General features: G+C 41.7%; 2 protein-coding genes across 2 annotated transcripts in view; one reads left to right on the top strand and one right to left on the bottom strand.

Moving 5' to 3' along the window:
* Positions 1-21,409, top strand: part of LOC128366018 (protein FAM8A1-like) — a 305,711-nt gene that overhangs the window by 224,887 nt on the left and 59,415 nt on the right. The window lies entirely within an intron of this gene.
* On the bottom strand, positions 1,249-10,469 carry LOC128366016 (metalloreductase STEAP4-like). The gene is made up of 10 exons (XM_053326662.1): positions 10,013-10,469; positions 9,481-9,588; positions 9,317-9,387; positions 9,136-9,223; positions 7,869-8,147; positions 7,644-7,738; positions 7,431-7,541; positions 3,931-3,973; positions 3,613-3,777; positions 1,249-2,032 (listed from the first exon to the last, which is right to left on the bottom strand). Exons 1-10 carry the CDS (start codon positions 10,235-10,237, stop codon positions 1,775-1,777), a joined length of 1,443 nt encoding a protein of 480 aa, XP_053182637.1. The 5' UTR covers positions 10,238-10,469; the 3' UTR covers positions 1,249-1,774.

The following is a 21,409-nucleotide window of genomic DNA, read 5'->3' as shown; positions in this document are numbered from 1 at the left end:
TTTTTTCTTTTCAGATTCCTATAGTGTCAGCATTACCCCACACAGTATTTCTCCATTGGATCAACAAAACATGCACTGAAAAGTCATCCTAATGCTGAAATACATATTGTTCTGTATTGCAAATGCATATGGCTGACAGCAGTAATTTCTTTATTCTTTCCTTCCTCTTTTTTTCTTTTATTTGTTGTATGTAAAATTGTGTCAATCATTCTACTGCAGCATGAGAATACTGTATTATCTGAAGTCAGTCCTAAATGACTGTGTGACTGTTATCGGTACATTTAGATTAAAGGTTGATCACTTGTGAGTAACACCTCTCACTTATCAGAGATGTTCTGTGCGTTCTTCATTCTCCTTTTTATAGGCTAAAGTTTCTTGTCCTCATTTCTTTTCAACATATCTGACTACTGATTACAAAACAAAGAAATGAGTAATGGTGATTCGGCACACAGACTGAATGGGACTAAGAAAGTTTGTCTTTCAGTTTGAGTTCAAGTCAGTTAAGTTTATGACATTGCGCCAACGTGCTTCAATGGTGAAGCCTAGAATAGCATGCATGCTGGCATCTTCACTAAAGTGAATTAGTGATGAATCGCCCTCCTGCATAAATCACACATCAGTAATATCCTAATTATACACATGATCATCATGAAGATACAAATATGTAAGAGAAATGTGTGGCAGAAATAATGTTAGTGCTTTAGAAACAAAATTTCACAAATCATGTTTTTATTAAGAGAAGTCAAATCCCCCTGGCTCCTCTGTAGTTCACACCCTGTTTATAACGGCATCCTGCAAGTGTGCACGCCTGGTTGTCAGTTTGTATGAATGCTTGATCATGCATCACTAACAACTACCAATTATCAGAGCGCTATGCTTTATTCACTCTGTTCTCGATCAGCAAAAATGACTTTCTGCAGCACAAAAACAAGGGCCTATCTATACTGTCACATCCAAATATTATCGTCTCAGCAGAGGACTTAATGCTTAACTTGTGTGAAGGAGGAGTCAGTCCTCTCTCCACTGATGTGATGAAATCCGGTAGGGACTGGTGAGAAGCCTACAGCTCAGAGTGAATGTTTCCTGGAGAACAGCATCGGATGAGCCACAGGGATGAACCCTGGCAAGGGATCAGAGCAAGATGACTAGAGAGAGCACACTCAACTCATTGGGGAAAAACTCTGTTAGACTGAGCTTCAAGACAGGAGGTAGTTGGTGGGAGAGAGCAAGAAAGACAAGACAATGGTATTCAGTCGCACTGAAGTTTTTTGTTTTAAGAGCATTTCACAGTGGTTACACTTTACATATTGGAACATTAATTAAGAAGAACAAAAACACTGAGAACCAATTCCAAAAGTAAAAACAGAACTGGATGAAAAATAAATCCAATAAACATAGCCCAACATAAAGAGAGTTATATACATGGGGCAATTAAACTAACAAAGACAAAGGTCATGCTGCTTGAAATGCAGTATATCAGTTTAATGTGTGTGTCTATGCCTGTATGTGGGTCCAAGGTATTTCTAGAACTGCTGAGAACATTGACAGTAACATTATATCATGTAATATGGTTGTAAAATGGATCAATTCCAACATGGTGGTGCAAAGAGACTCTAACAGGAGTTTCAATCTAATTTCTCTGTTGAGAGCAGAACAGTAGGTGTAAAGTATAGGATCTATGACATTGAAATGAGCTGGAGTTATCTGATCACAGAACTCTTAAAAGGCAAGTCACGTTTTCAGTGCATGGTCTTTGTATCTGTGTCTGACACTCCTATGTTAGCAGTGTTGTCTTGTTGTCGTCATCTGGTTGGGTCCTCTCCCAGCCCTGTCGAATGCGGGTGAGGCTGCGGTCAACACAAGGCACAAGGAGCAGCAGCTTGAGAACCAGCACCACAGAAGGCACCACCAGACCGAGCATGTAGCCCGAAGGAGTGTACCACTTGTAGGAAGAGGGGCGAAGAAACTTGTCCCAGCCATACAAGTACGTGTGAAAGGTGCAGAAGAATAAGGTCACATAGCCCAGCTTGGACTGGAAGAGAGGAAAACCAGTTAAGACACATACCTTTACATTCACAGTGTACATACACACAGTCACACAGTATAATTACCGTGTAATAGGCTCAGTAAGCTGGACTGTGAAAGACTGACCTTTAGAGAGACAAGTATTTGACCTACACATCTGCACGCATTCATCTACTTTGTGTGCACAGAGGTACTTAGAGGTAATTCAACTACTGTTGGTGCACACACACACACACACACACACACACATTTACAGGCATGTTGATCCATTCCATACACATGCACATAACCTAAAGACTGTGGCTAGAATAATGTAAGCCTCCCCAAATTACATTTGATGAATAACTTAACATTTAAATCATTGCTCTAATTTGGGCTGGAGTAAAGGGGAGGGGTGTGGAATGAGGAAATGAGCTTGACATGACCCAGTTACATTTATGAATGAGTGTGTTCCCTGTAGTGAGGCTGATTATATTTTCAATTGGTCAAAGTCGGAAAAGGGTAAACATTTTTGTCTTGCCACATGAGTGTGAAAGGGAAGGATGGAATATTACTTACACACATTAAACAGATTACTTCTATTAGGAAGCTGGAAATTTTAAGAGAAGTTTTTCTCATGACTCATAGTTTGAATCTTGGCTAAAGGACATGATGTGGAGATTGGGGAACATAATTTTGCTGCCAGTATCCACATTCTTTAAAGGTCCAGAAGCTTCTACGTCAATTTCGACACTAACCTCAGCAGCCTAGAGCATAAACAGATGCAATAGTATAGCAGCAGTATACAAAAAATGTCATAACATACTTTAAAATATATCCAGTAGGCACATTCTAGTTGGATACCAACCACACCTGTTTGATAGTGTGAGCATGTATCACTATGTTAACTGAAACATCAATCTAGTTGTCATTTGCTGCTTTTCAAGGCCACGGTGAAGTGGTGGGATAATCAGTTGTCCAAAATTAAATTTCCCAAATGAGCTTGTTTGTATTCATTTTATTAAAAGCTGGCTCAGAAGGTGTCATAGAAACGTATCTAAAATGACCAGCAAAGTGCTTGCCTACCATTCACTTTTCTTTGCAGTCTCAGAGTGCCAAATTTGTTGGCTGCAAAAGGTGTGAAAGCCTTTGCTATCTCTCATTTTGTTGAAAGTAAGTGTATTTAAGTGCACATTTAAATGGAGAGTACCCACATTTAGTGTTTTAATTTGTGGGCGTATGTATGTGAGGATGTGATCAGAATACAGACATTTGGTTTCTGGGAGAAAATTTCAAAAATTAGGTTTATAACTGAAATGCAAAATACCATGCCATTTAATAATTCCTGTAAACGCACAGACACGGACATCAAAATATACCTAAAGGAAAATCTGATTGACAGACCACAGTGCCTATCCGGAAAAGGCTATAAAAAATCCCAGACTTGTTCCTCCAGTTGTGACTGCAAGTATTTCACAGGATGATTGTGCCAAATGCTGATGGCCCACACAGCTACAGAAGAGTTCTGTATTCTGCATCACTGTGAATGTGCAGACACACTAAAGCCCACACGTATCATATGACTTGGACACACATGCTTGTACACACCTGTATGAAGTTGAACTCCCTCCAGCTAAGAGCATTGCTGACCGAAGGGAGAGAGCTTATTCCCAGCAGGACATACAGGCCAAATCCCAGAATCCCCACAGCATAGTAAGAGTCAGTGCGCCACGCCGTAGTGGTGTCAAACTCTTTGGTTTTGTTCTCTTTGATCTTAAAGTGACAGTAAATAAGACATAGAAATGTGTCCAAAATCATCTGAAAGTATGGTTATATACAGTATGAATAAGCAAGTATTTGTTAATGCACACACAAAGCTTTGAATTTATCAAACATGCTTGTTATCTAACTATGTGGTTGTCTTACCTGTGAAATGGTGCTTGCAGAAATCTTGAATCTCACATAATATCTGTGCAGACAAAAGTGACAACATTCAAAGCTATTTAATTGTACATATGCATATGAGTATTGTTTTGAGACAGGCTTGAATCTATTTGAACATTTTCCTGTTTCCTTCCTTCTTCAGTTGTTTTTTTAATACATTATATTTTAATACTGTAACGGCTGATGAGGGTGGACCCAGTTGCAAGAAGGGGAAGCAAGGCAGAGGTACAAAGTCCAGTAAAGCAAGCTCTTTAATCCAAAGAGGAGGCAGGTGGTCATACACGAAAAAAGGCTAGCAGGAATCTGGCAAACAAAACAGGCAAGGAGCAGGCAGAAAATCTGAGGTCGAAAAAACAAACCGGTCTTACACAAGGAAACTGACATGAACAACGCGGGAAAGCAAGTACACAGGATAACAAAGACAATCCCCCTCCCCATAATCAATCAGGAGGCTGGTTGCCAAGGTGGAGCATGGCGGAACCTCTTTGAAGAAGGGACCCCTCTGGAGGCTGGGCAGGAGGCCGAACGGCAGACACAGGAATCTGAGTGGGAACCCACAGTTGCTGGCGACGGAAGCATAACCGGAGGCCGGACCCCTCCAATGGCCAGCGACGGAGACAGAATCTGAGGTCGGACCCCTCTGGAGGCCATCGGCGGAGGCAGAAACGGAGGCCGGATCCTTTTGGAGGCCGGCGGCGGAAGCGGAACCTGAGGCCAGACTGCTCTGGTGGCCGGCGAAGGAGGCTGAGACGGAGACGGGACCTCTCCAGAGGCTGTCGGCGGAAGCAGAACCGGGAACCCTCTGGAGGTCGGCATCCAATACCTCTTGTCCGCACACTGGGACTAAGAGTATGAGGGAGTTGGAATACGGGGAGCTCAGGTGCTGGGGGTGGCTTAAAACCAGGCGAGGCCGAGGCAAAGTTCGAGGCAGGCTACTCGTCGGCAGAGTGCGAGGCAGGCTGCTCGTCGGCAGAGTGCGAGGCAGAGTCCGAGGCAGGCTGCTCGTCGGCAGAGGCCGGAGCCCGGGGTTGCTGCTCGTCAGCAGGGGCAGGAGCAAGGAGTAGCTGCACGCCAGCAGGAACAGGAGCAAGGAGTTGCTGCACGCCAGCAGGAACAGGGAGTAGCTGCACGCCAGCAAGAACAGGGAGTAGCTGCACGCCAGCAGGGGCAGGAGCAAGGAGTAGCTGCACGCCAGCAGGGGCAGGAGCAAGGAGTAGCTGCACGCCAGCAGGAACAGGAGCAAGGAGTTGCTGCACGCCAGCAAGAACAGGGAGTAGCTGCACGCCAGCAGGAACAGGAGCAAGGGGTTGCTGCACGCCAGCAGGAACAGGAGCAAGGGGTTGCTGCACGCCAGCAGGAACAGGAGCAAGGGGTTGCTGCACGCCAGCAGGAACAGGGAGTTGCTGCACGCCAGCAGGAACAGGGAGTTGCTGCATGCCAGCAGGAACAGGGAGTTGCTGCACGCCAGCAGGAACAGGAGCAAGGGGTAGCTGCACGTCAGCAGGAGCAGGGGTTAGCTGCACATCAGCAGGAGCAGAGGGTATATAGCGCAGCCCAATAGCCTGGGTTTGTGCACTGATTACAGCCGTTAACTGTTCCAACTGCATAGCCATTTCAGCTATTGTCTGTGATTGGGCTTTTGCTTGTGCACGAATGGCATTTAGGGTGATGTATCTCTCCTGAGTGCCTAGGGCTTGGCGGATTGCATTCCCTTCTGCTGGGTCCATCATGGCCAGACTGTACTGTAACGGCTGGTGAGGGTGGACCCAGTTGCAAGAAGGGGAAGCAAGGCAGAGGTACAAAGTCCAGTAAGGCAAGCTCTTTAACCCAAAGAAGAGGCAGGTGGTCATACACGAAAAGGCTAGCAGGAATCTGGCAAACAAAACAGGCAAGGAGCAGGCAGAAAATCTGAAGTCGAAAAAACAAACCGATCTTACACAAGGAAACAGATATGAACTTTCAAAATAAACAGGAAGTGTACAACACAACTGTCAGACTCTGTATTTTATGTTGTTGTCTTCCTCTGTGCTGTCAGTTTACTTCCCCTCTTTGTTCTTTTTCCCGCCTTAGTTGAATACCTATTTGTTTCACCTGTGTCTTGCCTCCCTGTGTGTATATAACCCCGCCCCACCATATCTTCCTGGCCAGATTGTCTTTGTTACCCTGTGCACTTGCTTTCCCGCGTTGTTCATATCTGTTTCCTTGTGTAAGACCGGTTTGTTTTTTTTGACCACAGATTTTCTGCCTGCTCCTTGCCTGTTTTGTTTGCCTGATTCCTGCTAGCCTTTTTAGCCTTCAGCTTTACACTTGCCATCTTCTATGTTTAAGCTTGAATTCCTTTTTAGATTAAATATCTATTCAGCTAATCATTTTTATACAAACATTCTATCTATAATTAGTGCTGCCACTAATGCCATTAAAGGTACTGCTGCTATCTGTGACTGCTACAATTATACAGTATATTACACCCTACAAACCCTACAATACAGCCTTGCAACCACCCTGAATCACTGTAGTAACCACTTCAGTCTCCCTTTTGCAACTCCCCTGGAACACCTCAGACTGTAACCATAACCCTAACCCGAATCCACCACAAACCATTGCAAACATCCTGTCATCACATGCTTAGTTCACACGATGACAACTGAGCTATCTCCATGATTACCACCGGGATTCCAAGGTTTTCCAACAACTTTACAGCTCTTTTCCATGTGACTTCCATCTTTGACAGTCTGAATGTCCTCTATCATCATGTCTTTTTCTTTTCTGCTTTCTTTCTTTCTTTCCATTTTTAGCTTAACAAGAAATAATACATTTTCATTAGTCAGCAATCTTCTTTTACTCTGATAAGGCACTTTCCCATATCAGAAGTTATGGAGTTTCAAAGAAATTGAAGGATAATTATGATCATTGTCTGACTACCTTTTGCTTGCTATTTTCAGTGTTTACATTATGATTATTCTGTCTACGACAACCCTGCAACCCCATTCATATCACTGAGGGGAGATTAAATATTAGAAACTCCTCAGCAATACTGCAACCTTCACTGTAACCATACGGTTTACTAAGTGTCAACTGAGTATTATTGCAGTTACAGTTTTTATTACTTGATAACCACTTTGCCTTAAATTTAAAATGTCTTTTTTAAAAGCTACCAAAGCTTTTATTATATGTTTTGGTAGAATTTAACAACAAAAATTTAATAAAACATGTCATATACACGATCGTCCATTAAGTTGGAATAATTTTGTTTTCAGACACATTCCTCTTTTTTTTTCCTATTTATATACATCAGTAATCACCTTTGACCTGGTGCATTGAGATTGCTCAATACAATTTTGAGAATATATACACTTTATCTATCAAGAATAAATCACATCGTCACAATCATTTCATGAGGAGAAGTAAAAAATATTTTATTCCAACTTTATGGGCAACCATGTAAATTGAATTGAAGTATGAGGATGTGGGCACATGCATACCGTATAGGGATGATGAGAGTGTAGAGCACATGAAGAAAGGCAAAGCCAAGTGCTAGCAGTCCCAGTTGTTTCCTGCACAGCATCCAGCGGTCCAACCAGTCAGGGAAGCGTCTGGAACAGCCACAGTTTGACTTACATGATATAATTTTAGATCATATTGGAAAACCTCTGCAGAAGCACTAAATATCAGACAGTCCAGGTTTAATGTCTGACCTGTACTTGGTTCCTCTGTAGAGCTGGAGGACAGCAGCTATGATACCAGGTAGGTAACACAAAGACAACATGATGAGAGACACAATGGGAAACACCTGAAAGATGGAAAATAAACACAGAAGAAATTACTGTGAAGACAACAGACACCATTTTTGAGTTGAATGCTTTCTACCTTTGAAAGAGGAACACAAACTACCAATCTGCAGGACACTAAACAGGCTTTACCTTGTTGGCCAGGGACACCATGATTCTGAAGGAGATGTCGGTCTTCTTTTCAACATACGAATAGATGACATCTCTAATAAGCAGGTAAAAGAAGAAGAAGGCAGTGAGGCCAAAGGCCAGTTTTAGAGGCAGCCTCCACTCTGGGAACAGCTGCAGAGGGAAGTCCTCAAGCTCTCTGGCTGCTGACAGAGACCCCCGGTCCAGAACACTGAAGCCCAGCTTGGTGGCCATTTCTGCCACTGCCTGTTTTGCCTCAGCACTGTTCCCACACAGGTAAACCTGCAAACATTCACAGTTTTTGAAACCCTAATGTATGTCTTCATTATTTTATCTTTATGCATTTATGTTTATGGATTTACACATGCAATGATGAAAGGATGACTCTGACTCCAGAGGATCGAACATAAAAGTACTTGCTGTGGCTTCCTGTATAAAATGCTAAATTTGGTGAAAGAAGGCAGGTAGAAACTACAGTAGCAATATACAATTTTCAGTCAACACCTATGTGATGTAGTCGATGGTTCTCCAAATACACCAATACATAAACATACACCCCACTCAATCACACACACACACACACACACCCATACACCCACACAACAGACACATGCACTCCTGTGTGGTTTTATTGTCCTCTGGGATTGCACAAACAGATCAAAATGAAACAGGAAAAACCCACATATGCTGCAGCTTTGCAGTACAGAGCGAGAAAGCAAAGCATGCGATGGGAAGCTTAGATCTAAGAGCAACTGTGGAGTTAATTGATTCGAGGATACATCAGAGATGGCACTCACAGCAAAGACATAAGGCTGACTCCTCAGATTTGGCTGCTTTTACTTTGACTCAGTTTGATCAAAACTTCAAAACGAGTTAATAATATAATTTGGACTGAAATTCTTTCCAGTTTGCAAGAGACTATTATTTTTAACTTGTTGGTCAGCACCCCACTGTGTGAACACATGAGACAATTGTCAATGCTTGTAGCTCTGCAGTGGAGGAATAATTTGACAAGCATTACCAAGCAGATTAATTCTAAAATGAGATCTGTCACCATTGGGGGAAAAAAAAGATGAATTCCTAAAAGCCAGAAGAAGAAAACCTAATTTGGTATCTTTTAAATTTCAGCTTGTTGCCAATACACTTTGCCAACGAAGAGACAGTATGCTAACAAATCTAATTATCAATATTTCAATTTCAATAATAGCATTTTTTTTAAATTCAAATAGAGAGACATTACTTGGAAACAGAACAACAGCAACACAAGTACCTGTCTATTGGCATCTGAAGGTCCGTTCTGCAGGGTCCAGGCAGACAAGGTGTTAAAACCTTTCACTACATGCGATCCAGGAACCAGCCTGGACAACAAACAACATTTGCTTCATGTAGTTGGTGATGCAAACCACATTTTTTCTATATTACAGGTACATTTTTGCCTAATTTGCTCTTACCGTTGCAAATACTCAGCATTGGCCTCTTGGTATAGATTCTTCTTGAGGTTGTTGCTGACGTCCACCAGCACCTTCCAATCAATAAGATTAATCGAGTAGATGAAAAGATAAAAATGAGAAAACTGCTATGTCACACAATGGCATCTGACTTTGCAACAGGGTACCTTCCCCCTCAGATGAGGTGCAAGCATCTCCAGGAAGTTGTAGTGTACTCTGTGGACACAAATAAACACCATACTGGCTGACTGGGCAGCAGCTGCATGGCTCATCACCTGCACAATACACACAAACAGTATTGTTGTCATGCATGGTCATTACTTGTGGCAGTACACTCAGTAATAACTGGCTCAGCATGTTCAGTGACAGTTCACTAGTTAAGCACATGAACTATTCATTTACATAGTACACAAAAGATGAAAACAAAATGCAGCAGAATGTAGCACACACAAACACAGATACACACACAAACACAGACATTATAAGTGACCTTGTTTAGCTTAGTCAGCTTTCAAAACCTGATAAGAACTGCTTTGTTTTTCCCAGCACTGACGTTGCACTTTGGCTTCATTCACACAGTTTTTGGACTCTGTTCAGAACTAACACATTACACACATTCTGAAGAATCAAATCTCAGTTATAATCATCAAAAATAAAGCCCAGAAAAGGTTTGAGAACATGCCGTGCCATGTGTTGTACCTGAGCTCCCTGAGGCAAGGGGCCGCAGCTGTGAGGTCTGCGGCTGCCATACACCACTCTGTAGCCAGTCTGGAGCAGACGCTGGCCCAGGCTGCGCCCTAAGTCCCCCGTCCCAAAGATACACAGCAGCTCCTGCTCAGGGGCAGCTGCCGTGCCCAGAGGACACAGCTCCACGCTCTCTGGATTCACCTCTTTTGACATGCAGCTCAGACTGTCAGTCGACATGGCCACAGTCTGACACAAACACTGAAGATATCTCCTGTGGTTTTGAAAGAACAAAACACTCCACCAGATTTTCTGTCAAACCTGGACAGCTGTACTCAAATATGAGTAATATGTCCAGATCCAAAGGAGATGAAACAAAATGATACTCTTCAAAGAACCCACTCTTCTGAATGATTCTGCTGTCTGTCCCTCAAGCACATTTGTCTTTTCCTCTTATTCATTACTATCTAGATTGACACATTTCCAGTCGAGCCCATTTTTGTATGGCCCATCCCCTCCCATTTTAGGATGTGACTAAACTCTGGGAAACTCCAAAACAAAAAGGTGGGAGGCATGTGTGTCTGTTCTGGCAGAGAGAGGTTATGTTTTCTTTGTGCAAACTCTGTGCCTGTCTGTGTCTGTGTGTGCTTGTGTTTGGTTAGGACATCTTGCTGCAAACTGTCAAGTGACCTCTTCCGGGAAAACAAGTTGATTATATATAGCAGATTGTGCAACACCAGAAAACTTCAAATTTCTTAGTCTTCCAAAATAAATGGGTACTTCTGTTTTTTCCAAATTGCTGCAATGAACACTTACAGTTAAGAACACACATAGAGGAAAGTAAAAGTAAAACTCCCAATTTTCTTAAGAACATAAAGGAAATACACATCTAACACATTGGGAGACTTTTTTTAACCTGTTGCTTAAAGACAAGATCATCATAACCAGTTTAGACATTTACGCAAAACTCACAAAACTTTGACAGTTCAGAGAAAAATGATTAATGATAATCTCATTACAACTGTTGAGCAGTAACACTGGCTCTCTCTACAAACATGCAATCTGGACCAAGTCTAGGTCACGGTATGCAAACATAATGTACTGGAATGCTGCCAACCCCCTGCTCTCTTCTCCACAATCCTCATTATATGACCATAAAATTCCAAGCGTATAATTACTTTGACATGTGTGCAAAACAAAATAACATACATCTTTATTAGCAGGGGGTTATTTGCCATGCACTTGGAGTGAAAGAACCTAATCCTCAAAATAAGTCACTGATACAGTGGTCAGTAGAGGCACCAGCTTATTCATGGGGTTTTCTGGCAAACCCACCAATTACAGTCTTATCTGCGCTGTTGTGACACCCTATGAGTAATTAATGTTCTTAGTCCCTTAACTGAAGATGGCCTATAAGTGCAGCCTCTCCTATTTTCCCAGAGGTCCAGAATAGCTTCAGTGCTCAGGGTTGAGGTGAACCACAGACCTAGTGACCTGTCCTGGACTGTAATTACTCCCCCTGCTCTGCTGCTTCACTAAGTAGCAAGTGTGTGTGTGTGTGTGTGTGTGTGTGTGTGTGTGTCTACACGTGACACAAATATATTGGTATGTTACTAGCTCACACACACACACATACACACATACACACATACATAAGATAATGTAATGAAATTTGTCGCTGATTTGGTTTCTTGGGCCATAATTAGCCTGAGACCTTAACAGCAATTAATCTGCTGTTCGGTAAACAATTACTTGCTTACTCTTCCTCCCACAAGATCCTTCCTCCCTAAAGCGGCACAGTGTTCGTGAGATGGGGGTCAGGCTTGATAAACAAAGAAAAGTCCCAGTAGTTGCATCAGTACACTAGAACAAAAGCAAAATCAAACAAAAGAATGGCTGATGGAAAATGTAAATCCAGCAGGTCAGGGTTATTCCTGTGCTGTGCTCTGGTGATATGTGATTTGGGGTTTTTTTCCCATATTTAGTGCTCACTTATGACTGACCCTGAGTTTCTTGCCCTCTGAGGCCAAACTTGAAGATCAACCAGTAACAGCTCAGGCACTAAAGAACAGAGATTAACCTCAGCTGTTCTCAAGTACTTGAGAGCTACACACCAGACAATCCTGGTTTGAGCAACGTGGGAGGCTTTCTGATGATCAAAACAAAACTGAATGGAAGCTGCAATCACAAATGTCAGATGTAGAAAAAAGGCACTCTCAGGCAAGGGTGATGATTGGATCGTGCAGTATTCCCAGGCTAGAGCCATTACCATGATTGGCTTTACACTGCTCAATATCTGATTATCTAAGCAAAACACAGAGTGCATTAGAGCCACAAGTCTATGCTAATGAATTCTGGTGCATGAAATAAAGCTCACTGATACAGTAACATCCTGCTTTCTAGATCATTGCGCTATCAAAATGATTGATTTTTAGTTGCACTTCTCAAGGTTTGAATGCAGTTTGTTGTGTTGGTAAAGTGTAGTGTTCTGTGCTATTTATAATTTTTTAAAGCAGCTATGATAAATGTATTATTATGACCGGGGCAGCATTTAGACCATAAAGAGCCAAAGAGAAAGAAGGAAGAGGTGATGTGGGTTTTCTACGATGATGGGGTTATCAGAGCAGATGCTCCCCAGGTAATGGATTATGAGATACATGAATAACTGTAGCAATTATTCAGTAGAGAGCATGGTCAGGGGGGATGAATTATTAATAATCTACAGTGGAAAGATTTGTTGTAGAGTGTGATTTGATGTCGAAAAGAAAGAGGGAGATGGTAGATAGTGAGGGGGCGGGTGTGATAGAAGTCCTGCTAATGGTTGCACAGTACTGCGGGGGGGGGGGGGGGGGGTAAAAGTAAAAGTAGTTGGATCTTAGGGGCAAAAACGAAGAGCGAGAAACATCCCGGTCTGAGGCCGATGTTTGGCACAGTGACTTTTCCCTCTTCTCGCTTCACCTCCTCTACATGACACATCTGCTGTTTGTGTTTTCCTCAAGGCATTGTGTGTCCTCATATGAGCCCCCTTGGCTGTCTTTTTGAGGCTATGTTTTGATTTTGCAGGCCGTGACCCAACACAGCCAGAAAGGGCACATCTAAAAACAGCTTTTCTTAATGAGAGGGCCCAGCTGAAAAACAACACACACATATACCCTCATTTGCTCAGAAAATGGCTGAGTTGTCAAAGCCCCTTTTTTTGTGGAGTGTTTAAATGATTAACTGACGAAAAAAGTCCAGCTGGTTGGTTGGCAGCAGATGATATCCTGGTTGAAACGTGTCTTGGCTTTAGACAGAGTCAGGAACAGTGTTGCAAGCAGCTTTTTCCCCTGTAGACAGAAAGGTCTCTCTCTCTCTCTCTCTCTCTCTCTCTCTCTCTCTCTCTCTCTCTCTCTCTCTCTCTCTCTCTCTCTCTCTCTCTCTCTCTCTCTCTCTCTCTCTCTCTCTCTCTCTCTCTCTCTCTCTCTCTCTCTCTCTCTCTCTCTCTCTCTCTCTCTCTCTCTCTCTCTCTCCCCCCCATGCTTGCACTCTCTCCCTCCGGTCTATTGCTGTGATCGTTTTAGAGATTTACAGTGAAATCCCCCAACTGACCCCTATTGCACTGGTGCTCAATGAGTGGCCTGTAAAGTTAATGGGTCAGATCCAATCTTTCCTTGTAACACACCTCACTCCACACGCACACACTCGCACACACATCTTTCTGTCTCTCTTCTGACTCTTACAATGCAGAGCAGCATTAGGACATGGTCTCAGCTTTATAGGGGTCCTAATCACAGTGCTTATAAAATCTTACTGAATGAGGGAACACTGATGTACGCAATTTAACAGAGGCCCTGAGGGACTGAGAGTCTGGACACTGGGTGCAAGAGTCCACTCAAAGTCTATACATTGACATCCACAAAGAAACAACATTTACTTTCCCACTAACTGACTTACTGTCACTAAATGTTTTGTCTTTTAGATTTTTTTTTTAAAGCTGGGTAACAATAAATGATGCTTTTAATGAATAATGTTTGGCTCTTTTTACTGAATGTCAGTTTTAGCTCATTTATTATGTATCTTCAATGCCCATAAAACCTTGTCATCCACTTCAAAAGCCTTAAAACGTATTTTACTTATCAGGTTCTTACTATAAGCAATGTGTAAATGTAATTTTCTTTCCAAGTCAGAAAAAGTTATTACACATAAGAGATTTCTGTATGACTATCGTTTTTATTTTCTTCTTCTCAGCACTCTTCTGACTGGTTTGAAATGTTTGGGGTTCAGTTACAAAAAGATGATGTCACATACTGTACTTCCATGCACCAATCAGGATCTGTCAACATTTCAAACATAATCAGATGTCCTCGTGAAGGAGATGAACAGTTTTTAAGTGGGAAACGTTTCATAACTAAGGATATTTTAGTTTTTTTAGTTTTATTGTTGCTTACTTATTCTTTTCCCAAACCGCTTATCCTCTAACGGGTTGCTGGAGCCAATCCCAGCTGTCATTGGGCAAGAGGTAGGAAGCCAAAGTACCCAGAAAAAACCCTCACAGGTAGTATGAGAACATACAAACTCCACATAGAAGGGCCCCAGCTGGCTGGCGGGTTTGAACACTGAACCCTCTTGCTGTGAGGCAACAGTGTTAACCACTGCACCACTGTGCTGCCCTTGTTCCTTATTTAGTGATTAGTATTGAATATTATAGAGAAACACAATTTCAAGCAAGGTTATCAGATGTTTTAGGCTTCCAGTCAAATAATGCTGATTCTAAAGAAGAAAGCCACATTAAATACAGATCCTCAGTATTTAGGATCTTCTATGTGTGAGCCCAGCACCAGCTACCATAGGGTCATTCCACAACTATACACTTTAAATCATTGAGAGGAATATCCATCTAGTGAAACCTTTTGTGTGGGTCAAGTACTAGCCACTGATGAAATGTAGGAGTCCAGCAGCAGCAGCTGTGCCAGCAGTGGTTACAAACTGAGCCATAAAGCAGTAGCTCTGGTATAGCCTGTGGTTTTGACAGCTTAAATACTCCATCATATTGCAAAGGTTCTGTTGGATATTGCAGCAATTAGAGCATGTCATGTGTAAATTTGGCAGTGCAACTCTAATTCTCTCCCTAAATGAGCTTTGTAGGCTTTTTTTCTACCCGTGAGGTACTGTTTGTATTACACAATACCTGTAGAAACTAGTTATGACAAACCTATTCTGAAATGTTGTGAATATACTTGTTGTGTTTCACAAACAGGAACTGAAACTAAGTAGTATGCTTTGTTCAGCAGTTTTGCAGAATACGATGTGCATGAATCATCATGTTTCAGTGTTTGCCATCTGTACTGTAACTTCCAAATAACCCAAAATAATACACTGCTGAATGCATATTGAAAACAAAATTCTAAATTAAAATAAATAAAATAATAAAATGTGTTTTTAAAAAAAACCTAGTCCGCTGGCTATAAGTCATCAGCGCCTGGCATACATCTTCCGTGCACCTGGGAACATTACAGACTTCAGTGAGCTGCAGAAGTACAAATTCACTCACTATATGTCTAATCTAATCTGCACTCCCTTCCTGTCTTTAATCACTCCATTCACTCTTTTTTTCTATGTTTTTTCTCCAGGTCACACCCCCTCTCAGCGTCTCCAACATCAAATCCCACTCTGGAACAGAAGTCCTGACGGTAGTGAATATATAATTCATCCACATGACCACACACTGCTGAATATTTCACTCTGACAGTCATGTATAATTATAGTTGACTCTGTGTCAAGCTGTCACTCCACTGCCCCCTCTCTGGTAGTTTTTCCACACAGCCCTTCAGGCCTCAAGAAAAAAGAGCAGTGTGGGCCGCCTTTCTTTCGGAAGCAGTGGATTGCTCAATTACTGTCAATCGTTGAGTGGCAAACCACCATTCACACCTGGTCCCGCCTCCAACAGAACGCACAACGACTCGCAATTACTGACAAAAATTGTGTTGCACTGAGCTGACATCCACAGAATGCATACTGTGGTGTTTAGGAAATTAGATAAAGCAAGCAGTAACGATCCTCACGAGGGTGGTAATGAGATTTAATGGGAGTTAATGGGGTTATACTGATCGGGAGAGCAGAGAGACCCCAGGTTAATACAGCTACTAACAGGACAGAGACTAAGTGAGGGAGGTATATATACACACACACACACATACACACGCAGGATGAACACAGACAGAGCCGATATAAAGGCCTATCTCAGCTCTCATACCATAGCCTGAAATCATTAGATCGTTATAACTCTCCTCAGTTTAAGAATAATACATGAGCTTTCTGGAAGGTTCCTGTCTTTGATTCTCTTGTCCTATGCTACTGTTAGGGTTACTCAAGCTGTGTGTGTCTGCGTGTGCTTGTGCATGTTTGAGACAGTGTGTTCTTTCAAGTCCTTTGCGCTTAGCAGCAGTTAATGAGATCAGGGTGAGTGTTACCTGTGAGGAGGCCTTTGATGAAATATGTTCAGAAAGAGAGGGGGGTCTTAGAGAATGAGATGGGTGGAGAAAACCAGGAGGAGCCAGGAGGGAAGAAAGGGTGTGTGTGTGTGTGTGTGTGTGTGTGTGTGTGTGTGTGTGTGTGTGTGTGTGTGTGTGTGTGTGGAGGGGGATGATATATAGAGATGGCTTGAAGAAAATAGAGAGAATATAGGGGGATAAGCGAGAGAGAGCAGAAACAGAAGCGAGGAAAAGTGACAGAGAGCAGAAGGGGGGACATTCATTTTTAATCGAGAGGAAAAGTCAGCTGCAAGAGAGAGGCAGATGGATGAGGACCATTCACTCACCTGCACACAACCACAACCGTGCACACAACCGTGTGCAGGTCATACTCCGTGCACACAACACACCTGCACAATACACACACACCTACAATATGAAGCATGCATACACATAAACACAGCAAAAAATGTTTGTTCTGTTTAGCTGTGTGTATTTGAAAGAGTGGATTGCACTAAAATTTTATAAAACCCATGAGGAGTATTTGGATTATAGTTTTCCTTCATCATAATCAGACTCAAATCCTCCTTTTTAACTCTAACTAATACTTTAATTCTAATTACTCCACACTGGCTTCAATGAGCTGAAGACTGGGAGGGTCTTTATCCCCTGGGAGAAAGAAGGAGAGTCTGTAGTAGACAAAGGCGGACAGACAGAGCCAGGAAAAAAAAAAAAAAAATAAAACAGAAACAGGGTTGAAAGTGAAAAGAGGAAAGTGAAATGAAAACTACTGATGGGTAGTCTTTAGCTTTCTAAATAACAAGTGCGAATTAATCACTAAACAAAAAATTGTCTGTGAAAAGCATGCTAAACAACTGAGAACTACGTAGAACTACCAACCTGTTGACAAAGCACCAAACATTTATATAAGTATTTTTAAGTATTAAAATATGTGGAACAAAAGGATCTCTTTATTCACTGCCAAGGCACTGCCTAAAGCCAATTTTCTCTACTACTTCTGTAAGGTTTTTTTTATTATTATTTTCCATTTGTAGCCCTCTGTTAAAACCTTTTTCTGCCACATGCCAAGAGGTGATAGTCGTGTCTGCCTTGTCTGCTATTAACACAACAGTCAGTCTGGGCCCAAGGAAGTGCGAAGGAGAAAGGAGAAAGAAGAAAAAAAGTGAATTTTGGTCTACTGCCTGATTCTGAAATTTTAAATCATTCTTTAATGAGTATTGGTGAAACATAACACTCAGAGCAGAATTTAATCTATATTTTATAGTCATTGTTAAAAAAGTAACAGAAGGTAGATTTGCATTAATGTGCTGGGAACACCGCCATGGCAACATCCTCCCACACCCAAAGGATACTTTCTCTTGTTTTGTCTTGTTTTTCTTTCTTTTCTTCACAAAGACTGTATTTGAATGACCCAAACCTATCTCACTGGTGTTTGAAATCAAGAAAACTGACCGTAAATAGCAAACATTCATAGCTATCTGTAGTACCTTTAGCAGCAATAACATTTAAAAGATTACCTCCAGGTATTGCTAACCTTTACATAGCATAGACAGATGCTCTGCAGGATCTAATAACACTTTACTGACCACTAGTCCAATGGGATTCCAATTCGAACCAGATCTGAACAGGAAGGATGCTTCAGTTTCCCGCAGAGGGCTTTCTCTCTCTCTCTCTCTCTCTTTCTCTCTCTCTCTCTCTCTCTCTCTCTCTCTCTCCCTCTCTCTCCCTCTCTCTCGCTCATTCCCGACTCTTATACAGTATGTCTTTCTTCTCCAAAGAGCTAAGGAGATACACACAAAGGAAGAAACACACAAATATACACATAGAACTTAAAAAACACTGAGAAAAGTGGGAGGAATATACAAAAGCGAAATGCGCAAACACACACACACACACACACACACACACACACACACACACACACACACACACACACACAAACAGGTATATACAGACACAGTGGGCCCTATTTCAGGTTGCTGTCAGCAAGGGGACAGAGGCTAGAGGAAACACAGGATGAATTCTCCTCTGCCTCATTCCATCACACTACCATGACACCCCTATTTACCTCCCCCATCTATCTCCACACTGACTGTCTACTACCTTGTCTTGCCTGTGTGTGTATCTGTTAATGTGTGTGTGCTATGTGCTGTATGTCTGCATATATGTGTGCCTAAGTGCATCAGTACATTCACAGTGATCGAATGAGGTGTAAACCGATTGTCGTGCTCTACAGTGCTAGAACGTGCTATGCAGCCTGCCAATGTTGGATGGAATCCCTGTGTTTTGTTTAGATGGTTGAAACACTTGCACTGAGTCCCGTAAGACAGAGTCAGGAAGTTTCTTCATTAAAGTTTACAGTGGTGCCAGTCCCAAGGTTTCTCAAGTAATCTCTCCAACTGATTCCCCCTTAACTCGTTTTTGCTGGGGTTTTTTTTTTTTTTTGTCATCTCTTCAGGCTCACCAGTATTCCTCTCCCCCTGTCGTCATCCGATGGCTTTTCTTCACACCCCATATGCCCTCCTGCGAATATGAGAGAGCCACTTTCATTGGGATGAACAAAAGTGTTCTATCCAATTCCCCAACCTCATTTTGGCTCTGAGAGAAATGGTCCTTTTCTTTATATCTCTCACCCATGTACACGTGCACACAGACACACACAAACGGTCCCTACCATGCTGTCCTACTCCCCAAGGCTATGGTCATGCATTTTCACTTCATATTAAATCTTTTTGTTTGTTCTCACTGGCCTTCTATGATCCATGACCACAAAAGAGAGCGAACACACAGTGAGAGCACATGAAATGGATATTAACAGTACAGACTTGCAGTTTGGAGCAGCCTAAGTGACTTTATCCTTCACTGAGATACTAGCTAGCATTTCTCAAGGCAAACGAAAAATGCTTACATTCTACTCTTTTATTTTCACTCTGTATCCTTGCAAGCATACATGTTTATACTATAACTGCATTGTCCTTAAAGTTCACAGTTTAACAGGAATACACTGAAAGACCTATTTGGGCAATATAACATGAACAGCATGTTGATTACATATGCATCTTCACCACATCTTAAGGCTTAATATATCTAAAGCTGGATCACACATGGTATTGAAGCACAAACTCAAGGTTCAGGGTCAGGTGTCATTAACTCTGAAAAGCTGGTTAGAGGTTTCTGTGATAGACAAGGATACAAGTCGTTACATGTGTTGAGAGGTTGAATAATAGTACCAAAGATTAAATCCTCCTCTCATTATGTAAGTGACATCAGCAAACCAGTAATGCGACATTATTATTTATCCATTTTCTCGTGATGCCACAAGGAGGCTGTCAGTATTCAGCAGAGTGAAAATGAGAAATATTTTCACATATATTAATTAATATCATAATTTTCAACCAGCATACTGAAATATTTCCTTGAATATGCAGTGATGCATGTTTGAAAATTCAAGTCTGCTCAGAGGTTACTATTTTCATCATTAAATATTCATTAACACGTGATATTCAAATACCTCAAGGACATATGTATGAATTTCAGAAAGTGCTTACTTGCTGTAATGTGGTTTAAGCTGTAATTCCTGCTGGGTTTGCAGCAGTTGATTGGATTAAATTCAACAGACAAACTCAGTTCATGATATTCACACTGTTCATCATGACAGCTTAAACACTACAGGGTGACAAATTGTTGTGTTGATGACAAGGCTTAAATGAGGGTAAATCCATCTGCGTAGTGCGTTCTTGGATATGCATGCATACTGCTAGATGCACAAACCTGGCAGTGACTATAGTCAGTAGTTGACGGCTGTATTTTTTTTCTTGTGTGTGTGTGTGTGAGAAAAAGTGTGTGTGTGTGTGGTTGACAGTCTGCTGATAGGCTAACACCTTCTTTCCAGACAGCCTATCCTCCTGTATCGTCTCGCCAGAGCAACAGAGTCCTCCTCAGCATGGTAAACAATTCACACTTAGACACCAGCACCCACACACATACTCGCATGCACAATCATACCCACAGTCCATATTTAGAAGATAGCTTTGTAATATGTTGACCCAGAGCAGCAGCTTAGCATTCTAAAGGCAAGGTCAGAGAATATTATTTAACAATACAAATATAACAACAAAATAAGCCAAAGAGGTACCATCCAGAAATACAAAATTAGCTCCCTGCCCAGTCCAACCACAAAAACTGTTCCAGATGCTGAGGAGGGATCCATTGAGGCCCCATGCATACTGCTTGAGGGTGGTTAGTTATTTTCAGAAGCCATAATTAGCGTCCATAGTGTTACGATTTCTCTCTTGCTCTCAAATAACATTTTGTATGACAACTATTAAACAGCATTAAATCAGCTTGAAGAGCTTATTAGTTATACGACTTGGACATAGCTATTTAAATTAGAAGATACATCATGCAGAGTGAGAAGGGGAGCAAATGGCACAGTCAGCAGATCCCAAAGTCAGCCATGATTATAGAGAACAAAGAGAAAAATGAATATTATGTACAAGTATTGCATATGGAATAGTGCAAGGAAATTCTATGACATATCCTGCACATTTTTTAACCAACCATTTAATTTTGTATAAATTATAGGTGGAAAAGATACATTTGTCATTCATCTACTATTGAAAATGTACTTTTATCCATCTATGTTAACTGATTGACTGAATTGACTATTTGAGAACTAAATGAACACCATGTCCATGTTAATTAGAAATAATTCCTTTCCAGGAACCCTTTTTAAGTATTTACATTTCCTTTCCAGGAAACTACAGGACATTTAAAATAGATCATTACTTTTAAATTCTAATAAAGAAAAGAGACACCATTGACACTGTCAGAATGATGCTCATTTGTCCTGCAGTGTGTTGTGAGTCAGGCAGTCTTCTGGTCAAAACAGCTCTCAAAACACAACATGTCAATCAATGTGAAAGTTAAACAATAGTTGCAC

This window comes from Scomber japonicus, chromosome 10 (genome assembly GCF_027409825.1).
Source record: "Scomber japonicus isolate fScoJap1 chromosome 10, fScoJap1.pri, whole genome shotgun sequence".
Lineage (NCBI taxonomy): Eukaryota > Metazoa > Chordata > Actinopteri > Scombriformes > Scombridae > Scomber > Scomber japonicus.
Note: the sequence above shows the minus strand (reverse complement) of the source record. Positions and strands in the feature narration are given on the sequence as shown.